Source organism: Podospora bellae-mahoneyi, chromosome 5 (genome assembly GCF_035222275.1).
Source record: "Podospora bellae-mahoneyi strain CBS 112042 chromosome 5, whole genome shotgun sequence".
Taxonomy (NCBI): domain Eukaryota; kingdom Fungi; phylum Ascomycota; class Sordariomycetes; order Sordariales; family Podosporaceae; genus Podospora; species Podospora bellae-mahoneyi.
This window is the reverse complement of record NC_085884.1, coordinates 4,194,959-4,213,682: the sequence shown is the minus strand read 5'-3', so window position 1 is coordinate 4,213,682 and position 18,724 is coordinate 4,194,959. Positions and strand designations below refer to the sequence as shown.

The 18,724-nt window shown below is 51.2% G+C and overlaps 8 protein-coding genes across 8 annotated transcripts; 3 read left to right on the top strand and 5 right to left on the bottom strand.

Moving 5' to 3' along the window:
* Positions 1 to 278: 278 nt before the first annotated feature.
* Positions 279 to 2,243, top strand: QC761_511100 (uncharacterized protein; the record flags this gene model as incomplete). Its single annotated transcript, XM_062880276.1, has 4 exons — positions 279 to 360; positions 422 to 502; positions 556 to 701; positions 750 to 2,243. 4 exons carry the CDS (start codon positions 279 to 281, stop codon positions 2,241 to 2,243), a joined length of 1,803 nt encoding a protein of 600 aa, XP_062731630.1.
* A 162-nt stretch (positions 2,244 to 2,405) lies between these two features.
* On the bottom strand, positions 2,406 to 4,297 carry QC761_511110 (uncharacterized protein; the record flags this gene model as incomplete). Its single annotated transcript, XM_062880277.1, has 4 exons — positions 2,406 to 2,597; positions 2,676 to 3,173; positions 3,225 to 4,191; positions 4,275 to 4,297. The coding sequence occupies 4 exons, from the start codon at positions 4,295 to 4,297 to the stop codon at positions 2,406 to 2,408; spliced, it is 1,680 nt and encodes a 559-aa protein (XP_062731629.1).
* A 958-nt stretch (positions 4,298 to 5,255) lies between these two features.
* Positions 5,256 to 6,182, bottom strand: QC761_511113 (uncharacterized protein; the record flags this gene model as incomplete). The annotated part of the gene is made up of 1 exon (XM_062880278.1): positions 5,256 to 6,182. The coding sequence occupies one exon, from the start codon at positions 6,180 to 6,182 to the stop codon at positions 5,256 to 5,258; it is 927 nt and encodes a 308-aa protein (XP_062731628.1).
* Positions 6,183 to 7,310: 1,128 nt separating this feature from the next.
* On the bottom strand, positions 7,311 to 8,803 carry QC761_0086710 (uncharacterized protein; the record flags this gene model as incomplete). Its single annotated transcript, XM_062872920.1, has 2 exons — positions 7,311 to 8,533; positions 8,564 to 8,803. 2 exons carry the CDS (start codon positions 8,801 to 8,803, stop codon positions 7,622 to 7,624), a joined length of 1,152 nt encoding a protein of 383 aa, XP_062731627.1. The 3' UTR covers positions 7,311 to 7,621.
* Positions 8,804 to 9,475: 672 nt separating this feature from the next.
* On the bottom strand, positions 9,476 to 10,681 carry QC761_0086700 (uncharacterized protein; the record flags this gene model as incomplete). The annotated part of the gene is made up of 3 exons (XM_062872919.1): positions 10,210 to 10,681; positions 9,764 to 10,157; positions 9,476 to 9,703 (listed from the first exon to the last, which is right to left on the bottom strand). Exons 1-3 carry the CDS (start codon positions 10,521 to 10,523, stop codon positions 9,476 to 9,478), a joined length of 936 nt encoding a protein of 311 aa, XP_062731626.1. The 5' UTR covers positions 10,524 to 10,681.
* Positions 10,682 to 12,712: 2,031 nt separating this feature from the next.
* On the top strand, positions 12,713 to 13,111 carry QC761_0086690 (uncharacterized protein; the record flags this gene model as incomplete). Its single annotated transcript, XM_062872918.1, has 1 exon — positions 12,713 to 13,111. The coding sequence occupies one exon, from the start codon at positions 12,713 to 12,715 to the stop codon at positions 13,109 to 13,111; it is 399 nt and encodes a 132-aa protein (XP_062731625.1).
* A 1,303-nt stretch (positions 13,112 to 14,414) lies between these two features.
* QC761_511116 (uncharacterized protein) lies at positions 14,415 to 15,260 on the top strand (the record flags this gene model as incomplete). The annotated part of the gene is given in 3 exon segments (XM_062880279.1): positions 14,415 to 14,779; positions 14,864 to 15,016; positions 15,029 to 15,260. The coding sequence occupies 3 exon segments, from the start codon at positions 14,487 to 14,489 to the stop codon at positions 15,258 to 15,260; spliced, it is 678 nt and encodes a 225-aa protein (XP_062731624.1). The 5' UTR covers positions 14,415 to 14,486.
* Positions 15,261 to 17,391: 2,131 nt separating this feature from the next.
* Positions 17,392 to 18,151, bottom strand: QC761_511117 (uncharacterized protein; the record flags this gene model as incomplete). Its single annotated transcript, XM_062880280.1, has 2 exons — positions 17,392 to 17,451; positions 17,522 to 18,151. 2 exons carry the CDS (start codon positions 18,149 to 18,151, stop codon positions 17,392 to 17,394), a joined length of 690 nt encoding a protein of 229 aa, XP_062731623.1.
* Between the last annotated feature and the right edge of the window lie 573 nt (positions 18,152 to 18,724).

The following is an 18,724-nucleotide window of genomic DNA, read 5'->3' as shown; positions in this document are numbered from 1 at the left end:
CGGTATGGTGTAGCCATCTCATTCACTCTAGCGAGGCTCTGTGAGAGTGATGTTTATCACTTACAGTGGTGATGGACCCGAGTTGTGGATTTGTAGACCCCGAGTGAGACGTTGAAAACACCACTGCGGGGTTGAAACACAGCGTGCGGAGACGGTGATGAAATGCGTCTGAAATAGTTGGTGAGATCATTTGCAAGTAATCGCGTTTGGTAACAACAGGGTGCTTCATCGTCCACCCCAGAGGGTACCAGGGGTACATGACCTAGGCGTCGACCATCATGGTGCAGATTGAAACCGATGTTCTCATTGTGGGCGCCGGCCCAGCAGGAGCAAGCCTTGCATGCTTCTTGACCCATTACGGTGAGCATAACGCATGAAAGCATCACACCAGACGGCGAAAGCTAACAGTGCGCAAACTTAGGGGTGACGGGATTGATCATAAGCAAGGCGTCGTCGACTGTGAGGACGCCCCGGTCACACTACACAAACAATGCAACCTTTGGCATGTACATGAAGCTTGACATTTATGCATGAACTTGAGCTAACAGAGTCCAGAATGCCTTCGTGATGTTGGACTCGAGGAGGAATGTCGTCAACTTGCAACTCCCAAGGAACTGTTGATGTACTCCAGAATTTGCACCACCATGGGGGGAGAGGAACTCTCGCGGACGTACAACTGCGGGACAGATCCGAACAGATATGTGCGTCACCCAACTGACCGCCTGTAGAACAGGTACTGATTGCCACAGGGAGAGTTCAAGAAGGCGAGTCCATGCGAACAGGCTGATCTCCCTCAGTCAGTGCTAGAGCCCATCCTTCTCCGCGTAGCAACACAAAACGGCTTCCACCTCCGCTGGGACTGCCAATTTGTCTCATTCCATCAGGACGAAACAACCTCCAAAGTCCACTCCGTAATCCAAGACGTCCTAACCAACCAGAAAATCACCGTCATCTCCAAGTTTCTCTGTGGTGCCGACGGGGCACGTAGCGTGGTAGCCCGCGAGCTCCAACTCCCCTTCAACGACACCCCCGGCGGCGGCCTCGCCCTCAACGTCTTTGTCGACGCAGACCTCAACCACCTCCTCACCCCCCACTCCCCAGGCCTCATCCACATTCTGCTCCACCCCACCAAACCCCAACCAGACTTCTGCTCCCTCGCCATCGCCCGCTTCGTCAAACCCTTCACCCAATGGGTCTTCGTCATGCTCGCCAAACCAAACATCACCGCCATCACCGCCACTCCATCCGAAATCCTCTCCCACGTCCACGACCTCATCGGCGACCCCTCCGTCAAAGTCACCCTCAAACGCCTCTCCACCTGGAAAATCAACGAGACCTACGCCGAAAGATACACCACCCCCGGCATAAACAACATCTTCTGCCTAGGCGACGCCGTCCACCGCCATCCCCCCTTCAACGGCCTAGGCTCCAACACGAGCATCCAAGACGCGTACAACCTCGCGTGGAAAATCGGTTTCGTACACCAATCCCTAGCTTCCCTTTCCCTTTTGGATTCCTACACCGCGGAGCGACAGCCTATCGGTAAAGCAATCGTCAAACGCGCCAACGACACAGGTCGTATGCACGCCAAACTGTTTTCTCTTCTCGGTGTCCCTAACCCGGACACAGCCGACAAATTGCAGATCCTATCCCGTCTGGGTGATGACACAGCCCAAGGCGAGGAACTACGTCTCGCATTCCAGAATTTGGTCGAGGGGTTGGACGTGGAAAGACACGGTTTCGGGATAGAGATGAACCAGCTCTACCAGTCTGATGCTTTGTACCCCGATGATGAGACTGGTCCCCCTCCGACCAACACAGGACCTCCCGAACACGCCGATCTTTACTATCGCGAGAGTACCTACCCCGGCTCGAGGCTTCCACACGCCTGGCTGAGAGCTCCAGCAGCGGGGTCGAAGGAACCGATGATTTCGACGCATGATTTGGCTGGGAAGGGGAAGTTTACCCTCTTTACTGGGATTGGTGGCAAGAAGGGATGGGTAGAGGCGGCGGGGATGGTGAAGGGGTTGTTGGGGGTTGAGGTGGTGGTTCACAGTATTGGGTGGAGGGAGGACTACCGAGATGTGTTTTTTGACTGGGGTAGGAAGAGGGGCGTCGGGGAAAGGGGTGCTGTTTTGGTGAGGCCTGATCGGGTGGTTGCTTGGAGATGTGATAATGTTGGGGGTGGTGATGGCTGGGGTGAGAAGCTGACGCGGGTTATGGCGCGGATTTTGGGGCGCTGATGAAATGCGCCGGGACTGCTGATGGGGATAATCTTGGTGAGATGGGGATTAGTGTTGATTTGGATCTATTTTGGCTTATTTGTTGTTCAACGAATGGGGACCTCCAATAAGCTTGTGAACTGAATGCCCTTGGACCGAAATTCTGAGCGATTGCGCTGGGAGTCAAGCCTCCAACTCGGTGATAGTCCCCAGTGCTGCAAGTCCATATCCCAAATTCCGAACAGAAAACCCGTATAGCCCTGTAACTACACTCCCTGGAGGCACTTCAAGTCGCTTCGTCTCAACTCTCCAGTCCTCCGGATAGGCGTCTACAACCCCCCGGAACAGGTGGGATCGTCCACGGTTGGTGAAAACCTAGGGATTGAAGTGATGTTAGCCCCTTATGCTTCACAAACAGGACGATGTGTGGTGTTTGCAGACATGCTAACTCACCTTGAATCCAGCTAGGACTCCTTCTGTACACTCCCATGTTCTGCCAGTCTTCCGGTACTTCTGGCAAGTCTCGACAGCGGTAATTATTTCTCCCCCAGGTCCATCGATTACAAACGTGCTCGACCAAGTGTCAGGCTCAGAACACGATGAGACGTCGTCCCATTCAGGTTCTGGTGCCCGACCGAAGCTCTGAGAGCTCAATGGAACCCCCTTGTTTTCATAAGCAAAACTGATAGTTTCGGCCGGCTGATTCCAATATATTCTCAGTAGGCTTTTTAGATGCACACCACCTGGGCCGCCGAAATGGGTCCAGAACAGCGGTCTGAATCCCTCCGCAAATGCTTTCGCAGAGAAGAAGCACTCTTCATTCAGGTTGAGTTGAGGAGGGGGAATATCGGGATACCATATTCCGAAAATCCTCAAGTCTGAGATATTTTCTGTGTCGCTGAGCTCGGAACTTTGCTTCTTCACGATACCAATCTCGACGATTCTGAATGCCTACAACGCCTTGTTAGCTTCACGCGTCTTTTATCAGAACCTTTCACGTACATCGGACCAGACTTCCAGTGATGAAATATTTGATACACTCCCTAGCCTCGTCGTTTTTGCAGCATCATGAGGATCGCCCAGCCAAGGGGTCAGTCCTGCCGAATCTGCAAACTGCAAAGCGTGGATACCTCTCAAACCAACCGCAACGTTGAGGCCCCGTAGATCAGCAGCGTTTAGGGTGACGGATCGGTCCCTTTCCTTGGGACCCAGGTGGCCAGCGCTTTCTGTCTGCGAATTCGACACAATGGTCAAACCGGAGATGTACGTAAAGGATCCCACATCTATGGTTGACGCAGATATTCGGACTGTCTCGTTGGGGATAGCAAGAGATTGTACGGATTTTCGGAAACATCCCACTTGCAGCGGACCCACCGTGCCGACTAGGGACTCTGCGGCACTCCCCCCGACTCGTAGAGTACAGTCTGGCCGGGGCTTCAAGTGTGCCAAATGACCCCTCTTCGTAAACGCGGCGTTTGGAGTTGGACAAAGTCCCAGGATGTCAACAAGAGTCAATATCTTCTGCCAGGCTTGCCGTCTGTTGCGAAGGTCGACGAAATACGGATCCGATGTGAATGGCGGCACATCAGCGGTGTTCGCGTTGGCGGTGATATCCCAAGGGAATGAGTCTTTCGATGAACACTCTGCTGACTGCGAGATTTCTCTCCAGCGCCAATCAAGCCGCCCATCGACGCACAACGACGGCCATACGAAAGACTTCAAGACATCGAACAACCTTTCAGCTGGCACCGGGCTGGGGTAGATGGCCTCCTCGAGTAGCTTCCAACAGATATTGTGTACAGGGAATCCGGATTTGTTGTTGATTTCACAAAAATGGGTTCCAACCGCGTCTTGCTCTGAAATCCTGTAGCCAGGGTCGTCGTATCGCCCAGCTGGGTTTAATGGGGCGACGAAGGATCGAGAGGCAACACGGTTCTGATTTCCCACACCCGTGAGGTTAGTTCGGTTGCTGATTGAACAGCGGCAGACTTTGGAACGAGTTTGTTAGGGAGGGGGGGGGCCTCATGAGGTACGCGCAGTTGGGTGACTCACGGCCGCGAAATTCTTGATTCCATGATGAGGACATTGGCCTTGACTCATATATTTGCCATCCGCAGAGCGGACAATGGTATCGACCCATGGTTGTAGATGCTATGCAAGGCGTGGTGGACAGGAATAAGAACAAGAGTTCTGCTTGGTGTTGTTTGTGGGAAGACCTGCAAATGCAGGCTGCAGTGCGGGGTTGGGAGTGGCTGCCTAAAGGTTGACCACAAGCACAAAATGATTGGTTAAACTTATAACAGACCAGGACACGCACCCCACGACTGTTATGCCATGTTGGTTCTCTTCATCTCATGGATATATCACTTGTCATGTCTCTAGACAGCCATGCTAAAAACTGTTCAGTTGACAGACCTTTCCTAGAACAACCTCGTCCAATTCATGCCAGGGTTACCTGAATTTCTTATATCAACTCTACACCTTATGAAAACGAATATACGCTCAAAAGACAATACCCTGGGGCCCTGCAAGATCGATGGATTCCTGGGCTGTGTTTGATGCCCGTCCTGAATGCAGGGCTTCCTGTTGTCTGCCTGGGATCAGTTACAGTGTAATAACCGTTAAGATGATGAATCCAGGTTTAAGAGACGGCGTATTAAGTCTGGACACCGTGTATGATTGGGGATTTGTAAAGGAAGTTCTACTGTGACCACGGTGACCTCAAATCTTACTTTCCCACAACGGTAGATACGTCGATGCAGGCCAACACTCACACCAGCACCGCTCGTCCATAGTTTACGGTGGCAGCAGGCGATCAATCAACACGGACCTCTAAGACATGGATGTATAGAGACAAGCTTTCAGGAGGCATAAATACAGTCTAAATTTACATACAGTGATAATGTGATCTTGATGTGACCTGTCTCAATTGCTAAATCACCTCCAGCTTCACGCGTTCAAGGGAGACGTCATTCACACTGCCCGCTCAGGGTGCCCTTTCTCCTTTCCCTTGTCTATGACTTTTGCTTGCCCTTAGTCGCGCGGCTGTGGCTTCACTGGAGAAGGGCTCTCTTTCTTGATCTCGGGAGAATTCTCTGGCTTTATCAAGGGAGAATCTGCCGGAATGGCGCCGCAGTTGATGAGGAATTGTGTGAGGGGACTCACTCGGCGGTGTTGTCCCTGTTCAGGCTGTGGTTGTTGGGGGGGTGGCTGCTGGGAGTGTGCCTGGCGCTGCAAGGCCATCAGTGGTGCAGGGCGAACCGGGGCAGCGGGCTGTTGTTGACGGTACTGTTGTTGCCGAACTTGTTGATGCCCCTGAGGCAGGTGTGGCTGGACCACAGGCTTGGGAGCCAAGCGGGGGAGACGCTGGCGTGGCTGAGGCTGGTGTTGAGCCGCGGGCCGAGCAGGCTTGGGTTGAACCGCGCGACGAGCTGGCTGGGGTTGATCCACCGGACGAGTAGGCTGTGGGTTATCCGGCATCGGCCGGTGGTGCTGTGGTTCTCTTTGGACCTGTCGCAGGGCCGGAGGGCCGAGCTGAAAAGGACCGATATAGTCCATTTGCCGCCGCCTCTGCTCCTCCAGCGACTCCTGTCGTGTGACCCAAGCCTTGATTTGTCGCTTCTGCGACTCCAAATGGTTGGCCTCCTGAGCCAACATCTCTCTGGTTCTAATCTGCAGGAGCTCGTCGGTTCTTGGCCACGGCCATCGCGGCTGGTATTCTGGGCTCTGCTCCCAAGTTGCCTCCTTCTGGAGGGTGTTTTGCAGGTCGAGGTAGAGGAGATCAAGCTGGGTCATCTCCTCCAACAACGCCAGCACTTGTTGTCGGTCCGCAGGCCAATTAATGGATCCTGTTGGGATTTGGGTGATGAGGGCCTCAGCAGCTTGAGAGAGCTTGTCTATCTTGAACTTGAGGTACTGTGTCGTTGCATACCAGCTGGGTGGTTGGTGTATATTCTCCATCCTGTCCGAGTGGCAATGAGTTGATTCTGGGGAATCTTTGACTAAGTTCTGTGGAGTATATAGCTGTTTGCTTGATGCACCTGGGTTGCAGGAGAGGCGGCTTGGGATGTTTTGGTTTGACAATGAGGACGACTCAAGCACAATATAAGCAGCTGGGCTTGTTGATTGTTGTTATGGGAGAAAAGGTACGTGGGGAAAGTTGCGTGCACAAACAGTGACCGTGCAGAGTAACTGAAGTTAAGTGAATGGATTGTGCGCAATGACCACCCACAGCGCTGCTTAGTGACCCCTATGGGTACACACCTGTTTTGACAGGGCGGTGTAGTCAAAACAGATTTATTCAGCTGTGTCCCCCCATCCCGTCCGGCAAAGAAGAGGTCATTGTTACCGACACGAGCTCCAGGACTAGATAATAACACTCCTTTATGACCACAAGCCCAACTGCTCATGCACTCTGTTTCGTTGACGCCCAAGATTCCCGTTTGCTTATGTCTACCTTCAAAAGCATATGACGCGCCTCCATCTTCTGACTCAATATTGTTATTCAAGAGGAGGCAGCAAGACGCTGTTGTACCAACGATACTCAGTCATGGGACTGGTGGTCGCTTGTTGTGCCTGTGCCCAGACTACTATACAGGTCCTCGATGTTATGAGAGAACTAATCTGTGGGCCCAGCCATTCTCGGGAAACAGCTTGCTCTGGGTCGTCTACCTTCGGCCAGTCTTGCAATGGCACTTTTTAGATAATGAAGTGCTGCGATGGCACCAAATCGAAAATGGAGTGACCACTTGTCTTGTTGACTTGACACAGCTGGCACGGTATATCTCAAGTGATTGTTTCACTCCCCAAATAACAGTAGGAAGGTTATCGATCTACCTTGTACATTATAGGCTGTAAATGTGCACGAAATCTAGACTGCAGAAAGCGGCATCTAAAATGTACACACCTTTATAGCCCGCCCCAGTTGGGTTGTGCTGGCTTCTGCTGTTCGTGCATCGCGGTGTTCCGTTTCAGCAGCAGTGTCTAATGCGAACGGCCACAAACAGAGCAGAACCAAGCCGCCGAGTTTGTGCAACATGTCTGCCAGAAAGACCAGACACAAATAAGTTAATTTGAAACGACAGAGAGTTTCATGGAAGTTTTTATTGTAGGTTATGACACATTGACATTGTAAAGCACCTGGAGATTTACAGGGTTGGGCCAAGTTTCGATGCCAAGACCAGAAATGGTGCCCTTCTGTACGCACATCAAACACAAGGTCATTCCTGCTTCCACCTTCTCATCGACTTCACAACACTTCACAAAAGACCAAGCCAGTCATTAAAATCATTGCTTTTGTCCACCTGATATCACTCCCTCCTTTACTATCCAGCGTCCACCCCTCTACATAACCATTTGTCTGCCCGCCACATCAGCCAACACTCTCCTCCTCCAGAGCATTATCGGCGTGGTTCCCTCCTCCCATCGAGTCTACTAATCAACGATTGAAGAAGTACCCGCAGGTGCTCCCGTTCATGGGCGGCGTGTCTAACCTGTTCCTCCACGTTGTCAGGCAATGTCTGTCGAACGTCTACAATTGTCTCCCAGGTTCGGTACGAAGGAAGGCGGTAGAGGTTCATCGGAGGCAGTTGGGACTCTTCTATGTCGGGGGCGGGGTAGAGTCGTTCTCCGGGGATGTATCTCGGTCCAGGCAAACAAGCCAGCTCTTCGAGGGACAGCAGGCTTCGATTGCGGCGTGGTTCTAATCGCGGCTCGGGGTCGGCTGTCGGTGGGTTTGGTATAGTTGGGGATGTTGTCTGGTCTTGAGAGGGAGCTATCGTTGCCGGTGATTGGATACTGGGCTGCTGACCCTGAGGAGGCACAAGACTTCGAGCATCAGGGATATTATTGGATATGCGGGTTTGAGTCGCGATGATATTGACCTCATCGTTCAATTGGTTGTCCCTTGCGGTTTCTCCGACTCTCACAGCCTCTCTGCGAGCTGCCAATTCTGACCTCTTTGCAGGAACTGTGTCCTCCCGTGACTGGAAGTCGCGTCTTGCGGCTCTCACACGGGCACAATGCAACTCAAAGCTAGAGAGCACGGAAACATCCCTCAAGCTTCTCACTAAGCCTGAAGGTCCTTGTTGATTTTGTGCAGCGCTTGCCTGAAGTATCTGCCAAGGTTCGTCCTGACCTCGTTGGGCAATGTGTTGACGATGGTTGAAATCTGCAGTCACTTGTCCTCGACTCTGCTGCTGTTGGGTTTCGACGTCTTGGTGCCGTGGCGGGAGCCACCGGATGGTAGGAGCCGGCTGGGCTTCTTGTTCTCCTTCTTGCTCTCGTAGCTGCCTGGCGGCGCGACGTTGTTCCCGGCGGGCCTGCTGGGTGAGGCGGTGTTCTTCTTGTTCTTGTTCTTGTTCTTGTTCTCCTTCTCGTTGCTGCTGGGCGGCGTGACGTTGTCCCTGGCGAGCCTGGTGGGTGCGGCGGTGTTCTTCACGTTCTTCGCGCCGGCGTTGTTCTTGTCTCTCGGTCTCGAGGTGGTCTCGTTGGCTTCCGCTTCGACGCTGGAATCGCTCGATTTCTCTGTAGTAAGTGAGGTCGCCGATTTGCTCGCAGGAGATTGGGCGCGGGTGCCCCATGATGGTTGTGAGTCGTTAGTGGTGGTTGGAGGAATGTTCGTGTGGGAGGCAGAGCTTTGTGGGTGAAAGGCGGAGAGGGTAGAAGCTGGGTGCGATGGAGTGGCCCGAAAGTAGTAGAGGGGTGAAATGATTGGGGCTGGAGTGAGAGTGGGGGTTGGCAGAGAATGGCGAGCAATCTGAAGCTGCCGAAACACCGCCTGAGTAGGCGTCGGAGCTGTGACTGGCTGCAGTATTTCAGGTTGCAATTGGGGGTAGCTCTGGCGCAATTTGGAAGCCTCAGCTGTCACCTCTTCTCGAGTCTGACTCTGAGCCTGTTGACTGGGAGACTGCGCCTTTGTGCTCACTGGCGAGCAATCTACTGACACAGGTTTGATCAGTCGCAAACAGGTCCACTCCCAATCCCTCCCTTCTGATCGCAAGGACTTCATCTTACCTTGTCTTTAGTCGAAGCATGTCTGATCTCCTTCTTCCGCTGATCAAAGAAGCCTCTCACCGGGATCAGGTCGAATTCGGTGTGTTTTTCTTTCCTTTTGTCCTCTCGTTGTCACTTTCCTTGTTGTCTTTAGTCCCAGTCCGCGGTTTAAGAACCCTTCCAAGCATTTCTTTCCCGCTGTCTGGCCTTGTGGTTGAGCCTGCCTTTTTTGATTGTCCTTCATTTTGGGAGCCTTCTGACTAAGGTTTAGTTTCATCAACAATTGTCGCTTCTGCTTTAAGGGACTGGTTGGCCATCTTGACTTGGCGTAGCTTCAGCGTCACTTCCCAACCTGGTAAAACGAAGCTTTCCCGAAATGCTGGCAGGATTATCTCTCCACTAGGACCGAAGACTTCGCAATTTCCAGCCCGGACCTGGTCATTCTGAGGAAGATGGCCATACAATTGTTTTATTGCCTTCGACATTTCCTAAAGGTCATCAGCATGGCTGAGCTGTTAATATCACTGACTCAGCGTTGGGTCACTTACCAGCCAGGTTCTGCAAGCACGAAATGGGACCAAACAACGTCTCCCTTCTGTGTCGCTCACGGTGATGGGAGCGGGTGTTGGCTCTTCGGGTGATCTGAAGTCATATTCTTCCTGGCTGTGCAGATACCCATGATACTGTTCTGTCCTGTCATCAAGATACTCTGCATCTCCAAGAATGGTCTCCGCGTCGGTCCTCAGGTCGGCGAGAAACCGGCCGAGAACATAATTCGATGGTCTTAGCCCTGTCTCCGGCGCATTCAACTGGAGTTGAAGCTGAGAAATTCCCTGCAGAAAACGGTCGATGTCTGTTTGTATCTGTGCTGTGTTGCCTTTGATGGCCGAGGTGTCTTGGAGAATGTGCTCTGTGTCGTCTTGGATGTCTTTGATGATGATGCTGTCTACGATAAGCTACTCACTTTCCCAAGGGCTGCACACACAAAACTTACACAGATACCAAATCCAGTGTTATACTGAGGGTGGCTTTGTGTCTTTCCAGATCTTCTTGCAAGCCTTCCATCTCCTTTTTTCCCGACAGAGCCCAACTGACACGCGAACCTTCCTTCAACAACCCGCCAATCTGATTCACGACATTCTGGCAGTCTGCAGCCACATCGACAATTCGCTCAAGCACGCTGTCTGGGAGCTTGATCTTATCGGCATCGTGAAAGTCATCCGCGAGTATCTCAAGCACACCTTTGAGTGATGTTAGGTCCTTTTTGACGGCGATGATTTCTTGTCGAGCCCCTCGAATATCTCGCATGAATGCCGTGGCAGCGCTTATCACGTATGTAATTGCGCCAGCAACCTCAAATACTGTTACCGCCGCTGACAGAGGCTCCAGTTTGAACTGAAGTGTCGTCTGTGTCAAAGGCTGATAACTTGCACACAGCACTCAATGGTGGGGATCAAAAATTTGGGAATGAGCCCGATGAGGGGTAGCACTGGCTCAGGCTCATTCTCTAGCTTATGTATGCACTGTCGTATCCGCACAGAATGCAAGCTTGGCCAACGGCATGCTTACGTGCATGAAGATGGCTCTCACGATTGGTTACCCGACTTCTCCTAGCCAAATCTCACATACAGGTCCACAACTCCAGTATGCTGCCACAATGTGGACAAAATAACTGGCTCTGCAAAACGCTAAACCAAGCCTTAAAAGAGAGAAAGGCCTTCAAGATAGTTAAGGGGCTTACAAAGATAGTTAATGGGCCTCTGAACTATCTTTTGAGGTGTAATAAATATCCATCAAGGCCTCTTCTTCTTCTAAAAAGGGGTAGGTTAACAAAAGATTCTACGTTTGACCGACTTGCAGTACCAGTTATCTTGCCCACGACGTGGCTGCCGATTATATGGTCTCTGCTGACCCATGATGTATTCACAGTGATCTTGTCCATTTTCATCACAGTTTTGCTACTATACCTTCAACTTGTAAACAAATTGACCTGTTGCCGAGCAACGGCTCAGGGGTATTTCAGGGGATGTGCGCCCAGCCACAACACTTGTGTTCCCCATGGCCTGAAATACATTGGCTCATGGGGATGCAATTCAAGCTCGGATAACAGAAGGTAGTGGAACAATGGCCCTTTTTTAGGGATGAGTGCCATGGATGATCACTTCACTGCTTGTTTGGTGTGTTGCAACATGTTTCACTCAACTATCTGCCAGACAACAGTCACAGGCAGCCCGATCAAGCGCTCATTCTTACTGTTCGATTGACAACTACACCCCCATGATTGACAAGTACACAACAAGCAACATGAATATGGCTAGTTGCAACAGCAGCACCTCTTCCAGGAGTAGCACCTCCTGCAAGAATCGCACCTGCTCCGGAAGCAGTCCAAACGATTGAGCTCTTCCACATCTGTTTACGAAACAACAGAAGCGGTCATGAAGGTGACACCGCATGTCAGCACAGTCATGGACACCACCAAAGCATACAAGCGAAATACTTCACCAAACACGAGGAACAAGGGGCTGAACGAGATGAAAGCAATAGCGCGGGCCATGTGCTGACGTGTCGATTGAGGTGTATGGGGAGCAAACTATTGGAATCGCCGGCCGAATCAGCCCAACAGCTGCAAGAAAATTGATAGACGCAACTTCGGCGTCATGTTAGAGTTGTAGATGACAAAAAATACTATAGTCTGCATGACCATGAACAAACTTGCCCATTTTGCCAAGATGATGTAACTGACTGTTCCATCCCGTTTACAGTAGCAGAGCCCTACAAGATACATGACACCTCTGCAGCCCACTTTGACGCCAGCTCTTTCCTCCAAAAATCTTGAATGGAATGATTACTCTCGCCTGATCTTCCATACAAGCACAGACCGACTCTAACAGTGGCCACACCAAGAGCAGTTGTGTGGCACGCAGAGACACCCTGACAGAATGGCCACACCAGAGGACCCAACACTACCCCTTTCTCTCCCCATCAACCCGGAAACACTCAATCAAGCCCTCAGGCTAGAGCTTGAAATACAACACCTCAAGGCGAACGATAACGCTAGAGCACGAAGTCAACTCCAGCCGGCTCAGGTCAGTCAAGCAACGGGACAACGGCCGCCAGGTACACACTCCCCAGCAATTTCAACAGAAGCAGCCGTGCCAAAAGCAAGCACAGCGCCTGGTGGTCAAAATCACCACAAGACAACCACTCAGAGCTCAGCCGCACTACACACTCCAGCTAAAAGCAGAAAGAAACAGAAATCACGACGTTGCAATCTTCTATAGATAATCACCACCACACAACGAAGAGCAGACTTCTACAACACCACATCCACAATTACTACTTTGAAACAGTCCCCTCTTTTCATCGTTATAAACAACGGAGCCACCCCTTCATTTAATCCCGACTTTCTTTCCATCACCTAACACACGAGATCCTTCACCTACCAAGAGCCCCACCTAACCATTATCTACCCGACAATCTTCACCGACTGCCTCACCATGAGCCGCGGCGATCGCGATCCCGAATCAACACCAGTGGACTGGGCAGAGCTCTACATCCCTCTCGTCCCCCTCTACCACGATCAAATCGAACGGGAGAATGCTGATAAATTGAAAGCCGCAAAAGTCGAGGAAGCAAGACACGCCCGCGAAGAGGAGAAGGTGGACGGAGCAGGAAAAGAGATGCTCACCGTGGAGAATATCGAACAGCGTGAGGAGCGAGAACAAACGGAAGAGGAGTGGAAGGAGAGCAAAGACGGAGAAAGAAAGGAGCAGGAGGATGAGGAAAGACAGGAGCAAAAGTGTATAAATGAGGAAAGGCGGAGGAGCGTTGAATGCTCTCAAGAGGCAAGGGGTCTTTGCAGAATCTTGGGGTTCCGTGGCTCAACTCAAAACTAGCTAGCTAAAGTGTAGGCATCACAAGTTGTCTCAGACTACAAATCACCAAATAAAGAATCCCACAAACAAGTTATTGTGACTGCCAAGTGCAAAGGTACCTAGAGGAGGTACCTTAACTTACCTCAAACCCAAAAGACACAGTTACTTACCATAAAATAAGCCCCCTCATGGTACAAAAACTGAGACCTCTGTGCCTTAATGAATGAGGCATGGTTCTGCTGGAGCCTCGTTGCCTGAGCTAGGAACCCCGCGTTTGGGTTTGGCGCACTTTGCGGGTTGGCATGGGCTGTCTGGGATCGCGAAGAACCTGACCAAGCTGGAGACGGAAGTCTGTTGAGGGGTAACCAGTGCTCTTGGTAAGGATCCATGTCTTCATAGGCTGATCCATTGCTCAAGTGTTTTCAAGGCACAAAGGTACTGTCTGAACTGCTGAGGATGGAGTTTGTTGAATTTAAATGACATAACAAGAAGCTGGAGGGAGGTTTGGGTCAACTTAAAATTAGAAAGATCTATCTTTTAAGCTCAAGTTCCGGGCTCTAACCCAGGTGATAGCAGGCTGCGTCTCGCGTGAGGGTGTGTAACCGATATACCCAAACCCCATACATGCAGGGGCGTCGACTGCGCCATTCAGCTCAGTGATGGGATGAGCCCTGCATAGTTAGGAAGATCACCCCCCTTATCTCCTCTCCAGATACTCTATCGAGATTACAATTAAGCCGCCTTACACGAGATGGAATGCGAAGCGGCGACCGCGGCAACACACGAACGGGTCTTGCTCGGTACAACAACAGCGCTGGAGACTGCAGCGAAAGTCGTGGAGGCAAGAAGACACCCCTTTCGAGCCGGCCAGGCTGTGGACGCAGTCCCGCATCGCTCACTCCTCATCCCAACTGATTTGCAAATCACATTAGGCTGGCTTGTCATGAGCTATTTACCTCTCGTCCGCATTACTTTAACCATGATGCATCAATCTGCTCAGCGAACAGCACATCTTACATCTGATGCATATCTTGCCGCTCGAGACAAAGCGTTGCCAGTTATTGATTCCATAATTTCACGAGAGCGACTGGGTCGTATTGTCCAGCAAATTAACCCCTCAGTATGTCCAGCGCCGCTTCCACAAATAGCAGAGAGAACTTGATGGCAGAAGCTGACCTTTGTCCAGGTGCCTTATCCTGAATTTGTTGATGGTTTACTTACCGACAATACCCGTCATCTGTGTGACTAGTACCGATGTCTTGAATGGGTTGAGTGTCACAGCGGAAGCTGGCAACACGCAACCAATGGAGAGATTCTGTGCTCCGACCTTGAGATTTTCAGTACCGGGCTTGAAGACCTACGTAACGAACTGTTTCGAGTGCTGTTGGGCCAGCATATGTCTGAAGATGGATCTACTACGTGGGACGCCAGCGGATCCGAAACGACACTGGATAAGCTTAACAATTTGGAGTCTGCCCTGACATCTACATGGAGGGATTATCACTTACGACCACACAAACGCAACCGGGTGACTCTTGGAAATGCCACGTCCGTCAACCTGCGCTTGGACGGCACATGGAGTTGCGATGCAAAGAAAGCCGACTCCTTTACTATAAGGTTTCCTGCTGTCAAGTACGCCAAGGGGCCCGATTACCTGCAAGAAGCAATAGTCAAGGTTACACAGAAGAGGTGAGTGAAAGGTACTTTTGTCTAGCCGATCAACATCACCACAACCTCCGTGCTTGGGATTTGCTCTAACGGTGTCTATTCAAGCCACATCTCGCGTTCAAAATGGACCAATCCCTGTCAGCTAGAACCGCTACAAGGCAAACGCTATAAAATGGTCCTCCACAATGACGGACAGATCGGCATGGAACGCGGTGTTCTCAGGTACGAGGACGTCAACGGCCATGCAGCAGATGCCTAGTTGCCTTTTAGCGAAGTGCTTAAACACGAACTGCACTATCATGAAAGAATTGTTCTTTGCGTGCGGCTAGTTCGTTCGCTGCTTGATCTTCACAACACTACCTGGCTGCGGGGTGACTGGGTTGTTGAAGATATCTGGGTGTACGGCAAATCGAGCTCCTCGGAACTACAGCTACGCCAGCCATATCTCAGGCTGGTTCTCCAGAGCAACCAAAGTGACTCGCCCGTGGACAGTCAGCCGTAGACTACGAGCGACTTCTTTGACGACATGCATCGCTTTCCCCACGCCCTTAGTCTGGGTGTTGTTCTTATGCAAATACTGCTTAGCGATCGCCTGCAGAACGTTGCTCCGCTCGAGGACTATCGGAACGAGAGACGGAGACATTTATCAGAGGATATCCGGAATGACGCCAACTTCAAGGTGGTTCAGGCTGGAAGGTTGTTAGAAGAGTGTCAAAAGAGGTTCTCGGCTAGATCTCCGCTGGTCAAGGCTATAAGCGGCTGCACAAAACCAAACCTGTTTGGGCCTTTACGAGAACGGGAGAGGGGCAGAGAATTCTCTTCTAGGGGGCTCGGTTGGGCTGTTCGAAAACAACATAAAACGGTCCTACTCGGAATTTTCAAGGGAGCCGTTTGCTATGGGCGAGTCGTCGGCGAGCGCTACACAGGGTGCAAGTGTTTCAACTTTGACGTGGAATGAGAGCCTCGTCGAGCTAACGTATGCATGATGCTTCACGCCGTTTCTATCCCCGGCTCTTTGTGTTTTTGAGGTAACCCTGGCAGCTCGCAGTTCTAACAGTCAACACACATAGAGAAAACCACATTGAACCGTTAAGGCTTATCACCCAGAGCCTCTCCAGCATGAACGGAAGATCAAAGGAAGGGGCTGTATACCAGACGATATGTGGAATAACCTTGTCTCCGTGGCAATGCTGGATACGGGTTGCGATTTTAGTTTAGATGAGTTCAAGGATCTCATCGTTCGGAACAATACCGGCGACATTCCCTTTTTAAAAAGAGCCCCTGGCATTGTCGGATGGAAGGATTTCGGGGACGAGTCACGCCGTCCCAGTAATCCCATGGTGGATGAATCTGAAAGCCGCCATGGGACCATCATGGCCCGACTGTTCTTGGGAGGTATAGGAATGTCTAAAGTCTACATACCACGCGTTATGAAAGGCACTAGTGATGATAGGGGTGCTGCTGAGAGAGTTGCTGCTGTGAGTTCACCCAATTCATGTCCCCCATCTCGTGCTCTACACGTTACCGTCAGGGCAAATTTTGAGTCATGGGGCTCTAACATTTCAGCATTTAGGCCGTCGACTGGGCTATAAACGAATGTAATGTCGATATCATCAGTATCTCTCTCTGCCTTAACAAGCCTTCGGAGGAGGTGCATAAGAGGTTCCATGAAACGAGCGGTAAAGCCTTGATCTTTGTCTCGGGTGGAAATATGAACCAAGGACCTACCAAGAAGCCAATCGCCGTCCCGGCAACGTTAGAGAACGTCTCCTGCATTCATGCTCACGACGGGTATCAAAAAAACTCTCAATTCACACCAAACCCACATCCGGAGTTGTGGAACTTCCAAGTCATCGGACAGGATTTCAACGTCCCCAACCCTGCAGACGGGACTCCCCTGATCTTCCAAGGCACGTCGTGTGCAACCCCGACCGCGGCCGGGATGGTATTCTGGACGTCTAGGCGGAGCGCTTGACCATATTTCCTGCTGGTCTGAGAGAGTCTACCGACGTATCTAGGTTAGAAAACCTGCCCAAAAGTTCTATAGTAGACATCGATGTTAAATGGTAGGGGTGTTGATAATTGTTTTGGTCAATATTCGCAGAAGATTGGGTCGATACGGTGCAGCTACCGCGCAAGGGATGTGGGCGGCAATATACGGGCATGTCTGAGAGGAAAGCATTGGGATGGTTCGAAACAAGTTGGTTGTGCAGCTGACATATGGCAGCGGTTATCGGCGGACCGTTTCCATCAGTCCCGGCCAACAGCTAGTCAACCACCAGTGACATCAACAAAGATGTAGTATTGCTGGTTCAAATAGACACTATCATGCAGGTATATAAACATGCTCCGCAAGATTGGACGGATCCTGCAGTTCCAGCACCCAGAGCCTCTCTTCAAGTCCGCCACAGATTCGACAAACACCTAGGTATATTGGCAGGCAACAGCACAGTGTCACATCACAGTTCAATCCAAAGCAAGGCAAACAAGGGATCTGCTGAAGATGCTCGTCAATTCAATAACGGCAGGAATGACGAAAGTCAACGCTACTTCGTTCGGTTGTATTCCTGCGACAGACAAGCCATTTCCATCTCTTGCGCCCCCTCTCCTCAGAACCTAGGGACTTAACCAACTCAAACATCCCGCCTCCCGACACGCTTCGCAAAGTTTTGGCGGCGATTCTTCCAAGTGTCCTAGACATTCGCCGCGCAAATAACCCCCAATATTGCAGTAAGGCACCACCCCATCCCGCACTCCACGCACCTGATGTATGTGGCATAGACAGATCAGATTGCCATATGGTGGAGTGTGTTCTATTCCTGTGAGGCTCTTGGCGACGCTCCTCGCTGGTTGCGCTGACGGTTGTGCTGGCGGTCTCGGTGATGGTGGTGGCGGGGTCGCGGCTGCGGCTGCGGTTGGGGTTGGGGGTTGCTGTTGCCGTTGCACTTGGTTGGTACTTCTATTCGAGGGAGCAATGGCTGTGACACTGGGACGAGGTTGGCTGTTAGGCACAACTCCAAGACAAGTGTCGACATTGGGGTTGACTTGCGGATGCCAGGCGTTGGGAACACTGCCCTCAGGAGTGCTCTGGGGGTTGCCGTAATAATAATTGCTGTCACTGGGGGCGACTTGCTGAAGCCAGGTGTCCTCGTTGGGAACACTACGCGGAGTATTGCTCTGGGGGTTTCCATAGGAATTGCTGGTGTAAGTGGGATTGACTTGCTGAAGCAGACGGTTGGAGATACTGGCAGGGGGAAAACCGATATCGTAGAAGATTTGCTGAAGCTCGTCACGGGTGACTGTGAATTGAGGACTCCCGTGACTGCGATTGGGGTTGTTTTGCTGGATGCCGTCGTTTGGTGGTTGCCCGTGGTAAGATGGATTGTAAGACATGGTGATTGTATTTGATTTGCGAGTCCTGAAGACGTTGGGTTCAACTGAGAGTGTGGACTCTCTCCAACGTCCTTTAAGTAAAGACAGGATCAATTGGTCAATGACCACGGCTGCATCATCGACACTATCTTAGGATGTTGGTGTCAACCAAATCCAGGCAGTTGCCTCTTGACTGGCCACATCGCAGGGACTTCGGGAGGGAAGGACGTCGCCCATTCATTCTTGAAAGGCACCACCGAGGAGCTGCCCGCCTCCAAGCTAACCTGTGCCTGTCTGTCGAAGTCAGAATCCCACAGAAGGGACATGGTTGTGGTGGCATCCTCACCATGAAATGATTGCCATACAAAAATACCGATGTTAGCCCACATTATATTGTGAACCATACCTTGGAGAATAATTATCAGGCTTTTAAACACGGTTAAGAAGCCTTTAAAGATAATTCAAAGGTCGTCAAAGATAGTTAACAAAAGTCCTATTATTTCATTTTTGAGGTACAGTCTATAACATTATATGCGCTAATTTACGTACTTTTACTATGCCAAACATATATTTGGTGGTAAGGGTGGATGGGAA